Source organism: Accipiter gentilis, chromosome Z, assembly GCF_929443795.1.
Source record: "Accipiter gentilis chromosome Z, bAccGen1.1, whole genome shotgun sequence".
NCBI classification, from domain to species: Eukaryota; Metazoa; Chordata; class Aves; order Accipitriformes; family Accipitridae; genus Astur; species Astur gentilis.
Window position 1 is genome coordinate 15,152,862 of NC_064919.1, and position 12,429 is coordinate 15,165,290.

The 12,429-nt window shown below is 37.6% G+C and overlaps 1 protein-coding gene across 1 annotated transcript in view; it reads left to right on the forward strand.

Annotated features, from left to right (window-relative positions):
- The window catches only part of TEK (TEK receptor tyrosine kinase), a 41,188-nt gene extending 32,452 nt beyond the window's left edge, over window positions 1–8,736 (forward strand). The window contains exons 15-23 of the mRNA XM_049794882.1: window positions 879–1,089; window positions 2,054–2,164; window positions 2,515–2,705; window positions 3,088–3,201; window positions 4,064–4,134; window positions 4,739–4,779; window positions 5,900–5,996; window positions 6,509–6,608; window positions 6,720–8,736. Of these exons, the coding sequence (XP_049650839.1) occupies window positions 879–1,089; window positions 2,054–2,164; window positions 2,515–2,705; window positions 3,088–3,201; window positions 4,064–4,134; window positions 4,739–4,779; window positions 5,900–5,996; window positions 6,509–6,608; window positions 6,720–6,794 (1,011 nt within the window). The 3' untranslated portion in view covers window positions 6,795–8,736. The remainder of the gene's footprint in view (window positions 1–878; window positions 1,090–2,053; window positions 2,165–2,514; window positions 2,706–3,087; window positions 3,202–4,063; window positions 4,135–4,738; window positions 4,780–5,899; window positions 5,997–6,508; window positions 6,609–6,719) is intronic.
- The last annotated feature ends 3,693 nt before the right edge of the window (window positions 8,737–12,429 follow it).

A 12,429-nucleotide genomic window follows, 5' to 3' on the forward strand; every position in this document is an offset into this window, starting at 1 on the left:
CATCATGGCTTTGCAACGTGGGGACAGCACACCAGGGATCAGTCAATGGCAACATCGTAGTCCTGGATGTGAGGAAATTGCTGAAGATTGTAACGTCACATAGAGATATCTTTATATATACACGTATATATTTGTATCCTACTGTAGTCTCTTTATTGCTCTACTTTCTGGTGCTGTTCTCTCCCTTCAGAGGCCAACCTGTGAAGCAGAATGAAGCTGGGTCAAAGAGCTCCTCCGTATGGATCTGCATAGGTTGTTTCATAAACAGGGGGCCAGGGGCTCATCCAGAAAGTTGATCAGTCCCCAGGCCACACAGAATAGCTCCTGCTCCTTGTCCTGAAACTTTTCCCACAGAAGTATTTCATGGGAATGTGTAACTGAAGTGGTGATGTCTCCCCCAGTATGGAGGAAGATCATGTCCTCTCTCTTTCGTTTCCTTGCTCCTTTCTTTCTCAGTCTTCCTGACCGAGCCTGATCAGCACAGGATTTAGTCAAACCTAACACGAGATAAATCTCAAACCTGAGACTTAAAATGGGCTTTGAGATCAGTTTTACCAAATTTTTGCCCATCTCCTTCATCTTCAAGATGATAATAAAACTGTTCAGGAGGCCTAGGTCTACAAAAGTACTTACACATAAATTTATTATTAATTAATTAATGATTAATTTTGTGGATCTGGGCAAAAGTGCTTGATGCAGTTAGCGTCTAAAGTAGGTGTAATTGTCTATTGTACTCACTCTTGCATAAGCAAGAGATGGATCAGACTCTGTGTGTGTGTGTACATGAGTGAGCACACATTTATTCTGGGAGTGTAATCAGAGCATTGCTCAGTAAAGTAGAAATCACAGTTAATGTCATTTGCTTAACTCTGTTACAGAGGGAAGAACCAGCTGTACAGTTTAACTCAGGTACTCTCACCCTGAGCAGGAAAGCAAAAAACAGCCCAGATCCCACTATTTATCCAGTTCTTGAGTGGAATGACATAAAATTTCAAGATGTGATTGGGGAAGGTAACTTTGGGCAAGTCCTGAAAGCACGCATTAAGAAAGATGGCTTACGCATGGACGCTGCGATTAAAAGGATGAAAGGTAGTAAAGATGAGAGACTCTGAGACTAAAGACTTTTCTTGGTTGTTTGTTGCAACTGTTTCTCTGTCATAAGAAATGCTTAGTAGCCCTCTCCTAAAGATAAAATAAATACTCAAAGTTGCTAGTGAACTTGCATCAGTTGTCACTCGGCCAAGATTTCTGCCCTGGCAAAGACTGTATTTCTGCATGGTCAAGTTGGTTTATATTTCTCTTTAGTTGTTAATATCATTAACTATTATGTATTTTTCAATTCATAGGTCAGTACGAACTTCATGTGTGAGTTCATCTGCAAAGTAGGAACCATTATAAGATGCATTTAATACAGAGAAGAGCACAGAGCTAGCCTGGGGCACGGCATTTGCTTAACTTGCTTTACCTTAGCCATTCAGAGACAACTGTATCTGTGCATCTATGTATATACATACTATGAGGATCACTCTTTTTTTTTTTTAACTCATTGGGCATGACCACCACGTTCCAGAGACAACTACTATAGATAGAATACTGCAAGAATGTACATATTTTCTTGCGATTCACAAGATCATTATCCAGGCAAATTGGGAGTCATTCTTAAGTATGATGATCATTTAAAAAAGAGCCAAGGTCTGCATGCAGGGCAGAAATAATCAGTAGCACAAATATGGAAATGTTTTTAGGCAGCTAATCTTCATATGATCTGCTATGACATTTTACATTCTCAAATAATAAAGGAAGTGACATGGTATATTAAGATGCTTTCTTTCTCTGCAGATGGCTGTTACAGACATTAGATTCTCTCTTTTCTTCCTTTGATTGAAAAATCCTACTTTTTTCAGTAGATACTAATGTATCTTAGAGTCTTTCTCTTTCTATTGGGGCTGAAGCAGTAGTGCCCCAGGCAGCCCAGAGTCCTCCTAATTAACAACAATATGGTCATAAATTCAGTTCAAAGGAAAACACAAATGCATGCTTTTTTGCTTTTCAGAGTATGCCTCAAAAGATGATCACAGAGACTTTGCTGGAGAACTTGAAGTTCTTTGTAAACTTGGTCATCATCCCAATATCATAAATCTGTTGGGAGCATGTGAACATCGGGGTAAGATACGCTTGAATACATGTACTTTAAAAATCAGTTTTAAAAAAAATCCACAGTACAGCCCATACAGTTCATAGAAACACCATCTCATAAGCAGGTCTTTCTGAAATATTTGTTAAAAAGCCAAATAAACTTGGTTTTAGCTCTACAAGCCCACATTAATTCTTCAGAAATGATGTTCATCAATAGCTCTAAATTCTCCTCTGCACCTAGGAATTTTGCTGTTTGACGTTTCCCCTCCAGTCTGTTTTATGTTTATTTCTTCTTCACTCAAAGCAGTGTAAGTGTCCAAATACTGTTATTGATCATCTTTTACTTTGTGATATGCTCACTGTCTGATGTTTCATTAGGATATCTTTATCTTGCTATTGAATACGCCCCACATGGAAATTTACTGGACTTCCTTCGGAAAAGCAGAGTGCTAGAGACAGACCCAGCATTTGCTATTGCCAACAGTACTGCATCTACACTTTCCTCTCAGCAGCTTCTGCATTTTGCAGCAGACGTGGCTAGAGGGATGGACTACTTGAGCCAGAAACAGGTCAGTCTTCAACTATCTACCCACTGAAAGCACAGCAATTCATTTTTCAGGGACTATGCCTTTTAATGAAAACAAAATAAGGTTTTAATATTAGCTTCTATGGCACCCACTGGAGGAGTTTTATTTTGTTGTGTTCACCTAGCCCTACCAAATATTATTTCACAAGGAATCAAGGAAAAGGCATTAAAACTTACTAAAGACATGGCAACTAACTGCTTTCATCTTCTGATAAAGTTTAAAATGTTCTTGGTAGCGCCATACCAAGCTGTTTATTTTGGGTTTTGTTCTTATTCTGAACATTTGCAATTTTTAATATAGCACTAAAGTAATACATGTAAACCTCATAGATACTGTGGTGATGTCTTTTTTATTATTATTTTAGTTTATTCATCGAGATTTGGCAGCAAGAAACATCTTGGTTGGAGAAAATTATGTTGCAAAAATAGCCGACTTTGGCTTATCAAGAGGCCAAGAAGTTTACGTTAAGAAGACCATGGTAAGGATCAAAACAAACTCATTTAGTCTGTTTTCCTCATTTTTTGTTTTCTTGTTTCTTGCTTTGTGTTTTCATATGAACAAGAATGCAAACTTATGGGTACTACAATACTGATTATTTAAATGTTAAATATTAACATGTATAAATATTTATATTGTGTTTATTAATAGACATACATTACTTGTATATCAATTTTATGCCATGTTTATAATGTAATATCAATGTAATTGAAAATTATTTATATGAGTATGGATGGCAGTAAAATAACCAGTTTTGCAGCTAGTTATTAGTAAAAATGTACTATAAAAAAACATATAATATACGTTTGACATATGAAGAGGCTATGTGCATGTGGGTGGATCTGTACAGCTATGAAAATATTTTCATACCAGAATTTATCCAGCTGCGGCAAGCTGTTTTAATTCTATTGAACAAGGCCAAAGTTAGCAAGATGGTAACCAAAGGCATGTCAGGATCTGTGAGCTGAAAAAACAGCTGTCCAGAGCTAATGCTTTGGAAGAGCTGAAACAGGAAGATGTGTAAAAAGCATCGTGTAGTCATAGACCAGGAATAACACTAGGTGGGCAAGGGAACAGGACTGGTTAGAGGCATCATAAGACATCACTCAGGAATTACTTCCATTTTCTCTTGATGCTGGTTGGATAAATGTTCTGTTAGCTTTAGTATGAACTGTCCCTTTGAGAAGTGAATGCACAACTTAAATAAGTTTATTTACTTGATAAAGCTTACTTGCATAAAGTCAGTTTTCATTAAGGTACCACACAGAACAATTGTTGAGGTATAAATTGCAATATTGCTATTCCAACAACCAACAAATAAACTTTCATGAAATAATTTCCAGGGACGGCTTCCAGTACGATGGATGGCAATTGAATCTTTGAATTACAGTGTTTACACCACAAACAGTGATGTGTAAGTATGTTTTCAAGTGGTTGTTTTTTAATAAAGAAATATTTTTCAATATCAAGGAAAGTTTGACAGCCAAGATGAGGCATCCACTCTTAACTCAAAAAACTCAGTAGCTGCGTCAGCGTAAGTGAGCAATGGAAGCAAAAATAAAACCCAGAAAGAAAAAAAGTTACTTTTATTTCATCATCAGTGTCTGAACAAGTTCTGTGTTCACAAACTAATTGGACTTAGGGCACTACTTTAGCTATATTTCTCATTTGAAATTAGAATCCTCATGAATTTTTGGGAGACCCAGAGGAATTCAGTATTTTAGCCAGGAAATCAGAAGTGATATTTGGCAAAGCAATTCTGTAATAGCGCTATTTACTGAGAGCTCACAGTCTGGTAAGGACTCTGGTTGACGAACTCACAGTAGATTAATTTTGCTAAAGATCTCTCTCCTGCTTTCTGCTTCAACAAACCCTGTCATTATACAAAACAATAGAAAATATAAAAGAATGAATCACACTTATCTGTGTTCTCTGAATACTAGCAAAACTATCTACCATTTTAAAATATGAAAACTTGTTCCATTCTTGTTGCACTCCATAATATCCCTCTGTTGCAGATGGTCATACGGTGTCCTATTATGGGAAATTGTTAGTTTAGGTAAGTATCTGAATTTTGTACTGCACAAATAAACCAATCTGAGCCAAGCCAGCTCCATTTGCTCTGTCAAAAATTTATTGCTTTGCAACATATTTCGATTTTTTCTGTTTCATTCATCTAGATTTTATTTATCTTCAATATGCTTAGAAATGCAATTTTCAATTCAGGTACCATTCTAAAGGAGAAAACCATAGTGACCATGTTTTCATTGCACTATAAAACCTAGGCCATATCTAAATATAAAATCCAGCATAATACATAATATATAGCCCTAATCTAATACAACTTGGGTTTGATAGGTGGCTTTTCCTCAGCCTTCCTGAGTTTTAAATCAAGACTTATATTTTAATGACTCAGGGGAGGAGCAAACATCCCCTACTCCAAGTATTCTCAAAGAAAGTTTTTGAACATTAATCTTCAAATAAAATTCAGAGTTCATTCCTGCGCACACCTCTATTCATCATGTATATGATACTGCCTCAAACCATTCAAAATTACTGTGTTACATAGCTTTAATGATTTGCCTTGGAGTGTGCCGCATGGTCTGCTGGCCAAGAGATGAGTATGGACTGAGGTGCACATTGCATGGTGGACTAATCATAAACTCTTGCTTTCTAATTTGTTCCCATCTTTCCTTACTAAATAGGTTTGTGCTAGATATGGATGGGAACTAACATGCCGCAGTGTAGAAAATCAAGAGTTTAAGTAATCAAATATCTGCAAAAAGGGGGCAAAACCAGCTTGACAGTAATAGCTGCAGGAGTCCATACCGGATCTTTTTAATACCATGCTCATGAAGGAATGACTTGCCTATTACCATCAAGAGTATTGCAAAACCAGTTCAAATACAATCAGATGCAGGCCCTCAGAGTTGTAGAGAAATTTAGGCCAGTCCCACAGATGATAAAAGTTTATATTCACTTTTATTTTTCTCTTCAATACTGCGCATTAAGCAGTATGGAAACATTAACAACTAAAATGTAGCTGCAAAATATTCCCTAATATTGGACTCATTTATCTGTTACTAAGTCAGTCAGCCTTTTTCACTTCTGCTATGCAATTAAATTTTTTCTTATTAAAAACCCCTTGTGTTCATGACAATGGTTAAATTCTGCTTTAGGTGGAACACCGTATTGTGGAATGACATGTGCGGAACTCTACGAAAAACTGCCTCAAGGGTACAGACTGGAAAAGCCTCTCAACTGTGATGATGAAGTGTAAGTAACTGCCTCAGCAAAAAAAAAAAAAAAAAAAAAAAAAAAAAAAAAAAAAAAGAGTAACAACATCTGCTGCAGGAAATATATGATGTCTACAAGAAACTAATAAACATTATTTTCAGGAACATAAAACCTACATTTAAAAAAAACCAAACAAACATCAAACATTTTAAAAAGGGTGCACAACTGCAAATAATTACTTAAGTCCTTTTGTACCCAGCATGCACTGCTATTTGCCATGAACCCTCTCCCAGGCTCTCTGCTCCTGCCAGATATCCTGTTCTTTACACAGTATGGCTGGGCTTTAGCTCAATGAGAGCTTTTTGATTATTCCAGAGAAAAAAGAAATAATTCTTTTCAGACAGCAACCAGTTGTGGAAAATGTAACTCCAGCTATGTATAAATCCATTTTCCTTTGAAAAATGGAACGTGCACAATCTTCCAATAAACATGAATTTGCAGCTTTAACCTATGTATCTAAACTATGAAATGTTGGTGTTTGTTTTTTAAAGGTATGATCTAATGAGACAGTGCTGGAGGGAGAAACCATATGAAAGACCATCATTTGCTCAGATACTGGTATCACTGAACAGGATGTTAGAAGAAAGGAAGGTAAGAATTAATCCCTAGAAAAGAATTAGGCCATGAATAATTTCAGTATAGTTTAGGCTTCTTGAGGTAATGCACCTTGCATCACACTCTTTCCATTTATTTCCTTCCCAGACCTATGTGAATACTACCCTATATGAGAAGTTTACTTATGCAGGCATTGATTGCTCAGCTGAAGAAGCTGCTTAAGACAGGAGGAATCTTCGCTCATCAATGATGTATTGAAGAAAACCAAAACTCAATCTGCTGGAGCCCAAAATGTGACGTGTTGTGCAGAACTGTGTATAGCTCTAACTGTATATAATATAGTAATACCGGTTTACTACAGATATGTATGTGTATATCACACAGTAATCTCTGCCTCCACAGGCTGTAGAAGTGTATATACTGTTCAGAGTAGGAGTAGACTGAAGTCATGAAATCTGCTGTTTCATATGCAGGGTTTTCTTTTTCCCTAGTCATGTAGCTGTAGTGTATACACACATATTGTAATGCATTAGGTATCGCGATCTTAGATATTTTTTCTATTTTCTAAGAGCTACTGATAGCAAAGTGGGTATCTTACAGCAGTATTTGAGACATTTCATTGTGATTCAAACAAAAATGCTAAGCTCAATGTGACAATGGGAGTTGCAAGCAGATGTCAATCCAGCATGCTCACCAAGGATAATTAATTATTAACTAACTCCTATTTGAATGTAAAAGTGAGCTAGTAGAAATAATCTGCTCAAAAACTCTACTGACACTTTTAAGATACAAGGCATGCTATTGCTACTTTGTAGTCCAGTTTAACAGTCAGTGTTTGCCTATATGCAAAACATGCATATATTTTGAAGTGTTTAACGCTATCGGAGGCAGCCATTCAGCAATTATCATGAAGCATAGGACTGAGGAACATACTACATATCGTAAAACACATTTTTACAATTAGCCTAGATATACACGAGTCTTATTCAATTTGTATTTCATTTAATAATTTCACTGCATAACTATAAATTACAACCTATTATATACAAGCAGGGCTTGCTTATTTTTGCTTATTTTATCCCTTATGCAGTCTGCAGTGTCGTATGGCCTCTTAAAAATACTGTACTGAAATGCTTCAAAACAATTATATTTGGCCTGCTGGAAGGATCTTCTAGTCCTTAGATTAGACGAATAGAGGCAGGATTGGCCTGAGCTTCTGGTATTAAGTCCACCACATGGGATTCTGTGGACTTACCCTATACAAACTTCACGTATTAGCTAACCACATGCTTTGCACATGTTCATCTCATCCCCCCATGACTCACTAGCTCATAATTGACCATCAGACCATAGAGACTTTCTATGTGGGTGGATCAGTTCACTTGACAAGACTTGCAGGAAGATGCTAGAGAGAGAAAGATAAAAAGGTTTCTCTTTCCCATACTGAGTTTGTAGGTGGGTATTTGGTTTGTTACAAGGCAGGGATATCACAGCAGAGTATAGAGTAACACTACTGGCATACACCAGGCTGACTCAAACAGAAGAAGCACCAAGAACCTTATTAAAAGGGAATAAATCAACAAACAAGTGTGCTGAGATGACTTGTGTGGCCTTGGGATAGGCAGAACTTGCACTGTACATACAGTTGCTACAATCTGACATTCCTTGGACCAAGGAACAACTCCAACATGGAAAAGAGAACCAAATTCCACTATATTTTTCATAAAAGACTACTTGGCTGGGCACTTTTGAAGCATGAGTATTGCATTTTGCAGTCCAACCAGGTTCCTACAGGACAGTGAGGTGAACAGGAATGGACCTCCACCTGGTGTTTACTAGGCTGCCTGGCAAAGCTAGCTAACAACTTCTGTTGGAACTGCTCCACTTTCTGTACAGAATTTTTCACAGGTCCAAAACAGCTCATTGTCTTACCCATCTCTAACAAGCAAACACAACCAACTATTCTGCTACTTGATGTGAACTCCTTCTTCTTTGGCAAACTTTTACTTGGACCAATATGCCACATAAGGAAAGAATCAGAGAGTCATTCATCAACCCAACAGGTCTTAATACTGTCTGCATTTTAAGTGCTCAAGTCTCACTGTAAATTAGCTGAAGGACATTTAAGTGTCCTTATAAATGTTCTTCATATCTTCATTTAACATTGTGGCATGCATTAACTTTATAATCCGCTGTAATGAAGTGTAATTTATTTTTTTTTTAATTGCCATTTAAAAAAATATGTAAAAAAACAGTAACTCCAATACACAGCTTAAGATGTCTCTATTCAGTCTATACATCACAGAAGTACAGCTATTAAAAACATCCACTAGCTCTGTCAGGGTCTCAGATAGACTAATTCCTTCTGTACTTGCAACATGCACTGGGTATCCCAGGTTCAATAGCTGGATTTTACTGTTATTCAGTGCTAGAAAGCCCAGTTTATGGCAATAGCTGGCATATAAAGGTTTTCAGCTTAGCCGTTAACAGGTCCTTCCACAGCACAATACATCAGATCCTATGTTCCCTCTTTTACAAGTTTCTTCGCTGTCAAGAACATAATGCTACCAGTGCCAACAGTTTTCCATTATTCTAAATATACCATGTCCTAACATTCTTTATACACCTCTACCTATTTACACCTGCCAACATCCATGCACAAGCTTAGAGTACTATCACTTATTGCCCATGTTGTTTTTGACCTCAGAGCATTAGTTTTCCCATATTCTCTCACATAGAGTTATCAAGCTCATACTCAGTACATATATTTGGTTGAGAAAGAAAAGTGTTTCAGACAAGTGGAATTGGCCATGCTATGAGGAGTATGTGATGCAGAATGACAGGTAGCTGCTTACAGTCGAGTGTTATCTATAGTTAAAAAAAGAAATTATCAGACACCTGATCAGAGAAAGTGGGGCCTTTAAGAACAAAAAGGCAGAAACAAAGCCTCCACACTTCACCCCCTATGCATTCTCCCTCACCATCCTCAACTTCCATTTAGTGCAACAGCTCTGATTGTTCAACACTCCGAGTGCACACAAACCAGAAAGTCCTTAATATGTCCAAGCAAAATTCAAGAGCTACAGAAGAACATGGCGTGCTTGGCAAGAAAGCTAAGAAATTATCTGAGAACAGACATCACTGGCTAGTGTAATGTAGGGTTCACTAGATACCGTCATGAGGGGAGGCATAACAAAGACTCCAAACAAGCACCTTTACCCTCATTAGATTTGCTGAAAAGTAAGGTATAACTACCCTTGGGGATGTCTAATCCACTCAATGGCTGCACTTCTCCCATTACTCAGTAACCCGAAAGGAAGCACACATCTAGTCTTAAATGACAGGGATATTTAACTCTTACTTCTCTGTAGACAGACTGCACCTTACACAACTTAAAAAGTCAACCATAGCCCCTCTCTGCTACCCAAATACAATGGTCAGGCACTTGGTGAAACTAAAAATACAAAATGGTGACTATTACATACATCTCATCAAAACATATAAATACCTGATCGAAGGAAGTATGGCAGATGGAATTAGCCTCTTCTCAGCAGTACTCAGTGACATGATAAGAAGCAGTGGGCGTAAACAGAAATGTAAGAAATTACATTGAGAGTGGTCAAGTCATAGAAGAGGTTACCCAAACACGTTATAGAGTCTCCAGCCTTAGAGATATTCAAAACCCGACTAGACACTGCAGAGGACTACACAAGATGATCTCCTGAGATACCTTCCAACCCCAGCTATACTGTGATTCTGTGAACTCTGCAAGACAGGGATGGGAAATGCAGAAAATAAGCAGAGGCCCAGCTAAAGAGCAAGAGCAATTATATTACAAGGATGTAGTTCAGCTATGGTCAAACACAAGTTTTCCCTCTTGCTACTAATACCCTCCCTGTGCTGGCACACAACATTGCCTGCTCCCAACACACCATTTTGCCTTTCCCCAAGTCACATACTGATCAGCCATTCCCATGTGCAAGGCACCTGGCTGGACACAGGGGAACACTGATTAATCAACAGCTTATACAAAGCAAGCCAAACTGTTCAAGGCTGTAAGTCAAAATCCTCAAATCAAGCAAACCTAGTGTAATGTTTCCTTATACTATTTCAGAGCTCTTTCACATATTTACTTAATAGCACAGTATAGTATATGACACAGATGGTGATATTCCTACAGTAGGAGCCAATAGTTTTAGCAAGTCCCTCCATAAACTGTGGAGGTCCAATCAGACCACAGCACTCTGTCACATCTCCAAAACATGAGCTAAGTTTCCAGTACCTGAAGATGCTGGGTCAAGTTTTGCAGTAGTAAAGTCTGTATCATAAATATATGTGGGAAAGAGAAAAGTAGGCTTACAGCAGCCAGCAGCAGAAAGATGACAGAGATATGACTCCAAGTTAAGCCACTGTTCCAAAGACTGACTGCACCTATATTCATACCACCTTTCATTTTTAGTGAAATTTCATTACCTCTAGCTTCTCTATTTTTACAAAAAAAGTTTGTATCTAAATTTATTTTACTTACTGTGCATAGTATTTTATCCATTTAATTTAATAATTCAATAGTCAACTACAAGAAGTTATGGAGAAGAAAAGTCAGATGATGGAGGTTGCTTGGATGGCTTACAGACCCTCAGTGTACCAGCTTGGTCACTGCTAATAGCTTGTTGGACGACTAACACAGTTTTTCTCTGCAAAGCAGAACCGGCTCTACAGAGTAGACATTCATTTCTTTCCTTAGATTTACTCAAAGCCAAATAATAAAGGCAACCTTCACTAAAAAGACCTACTTTCAAAGCTGGGATGATCCACGAGCAAGTCTCTCCCCCTCGTAAAGAACAGGCTAAAGCCCCTTCTCTAAGCTGTAGTAGGGCCTGTATAAAGGACTGTTCAATTAATATAGAAAGAAGCATCACCTATTCTTGGGTGAAAGAAAAATCAGAAGTCTTTTTTTTTGACATTCTGAGCAGCAGATGTAGAACAATACGCAATGCTATTTCTAACCACAGCTATTGCCTATCAGTGTCTTACAGGACAGGACACATCCCCCAACTACTTTAATGTGCAAGAAGTGATTTTTAGCAGTGACTTTTAACCTTCAATACAGATTTAGTCATGCAGTGTACTCATTCTTCAGGGTATGTCTGTGAGAACTATGAGATCTTTACACTACTGGTCTACTCTTATAGGGCCCTCAGTCAAGACCATTTTTTCCTCACCTGTCTCAGCTTTCTTTGACTAATCAGTGCAAAGCATAACTTCAGCTTAGAGCTAGTGTTGAACAAAAAACATGGTCCATTCTTACACTTTCATTTCCTTCTGTTCCCTTCACACAAAAATAAGTGGCAACAGACTTCAAAATCCTCCTTTCTGAGGGTAGCAGATGCTGAATCCTGTCTCTAAGTGGGAGACAGGTAATTATAACCCAGAGTACAGTCCAATTTTAGCTGAAGCAGTAAACACATTTACTTCTTGTACTCTGCTTTTTAGGAACTCTTATAACTCAGCAAAGCTTATTGTTTTTACAGTTGAAAGGCTCAACTTCTTTAAAAAGATACCAGCTGATTCTGCTCCAAAAGAGGACACATTTCCACCATTATGCCTTTTTGTGCCAATCAGTACATTAAACATGACTGTTTTCTCTCTCTCTCTGAAAGCAGACAGGGAAGTAGACAGAAGAAGGAAGTGAAGCGAAAAAAGAAAACAGTAATCTTAAATTTCTGCTGTGTGATTAAGTTTTATTTCAGAGGCTGAACAAGGTGGAAACAAGAATTGTATCCAGAATTTTAAATAGTGCTTTCACTTACTGCAAACGATAGCTAAGGATAATAACTGAAATAATACTCTTAACAGA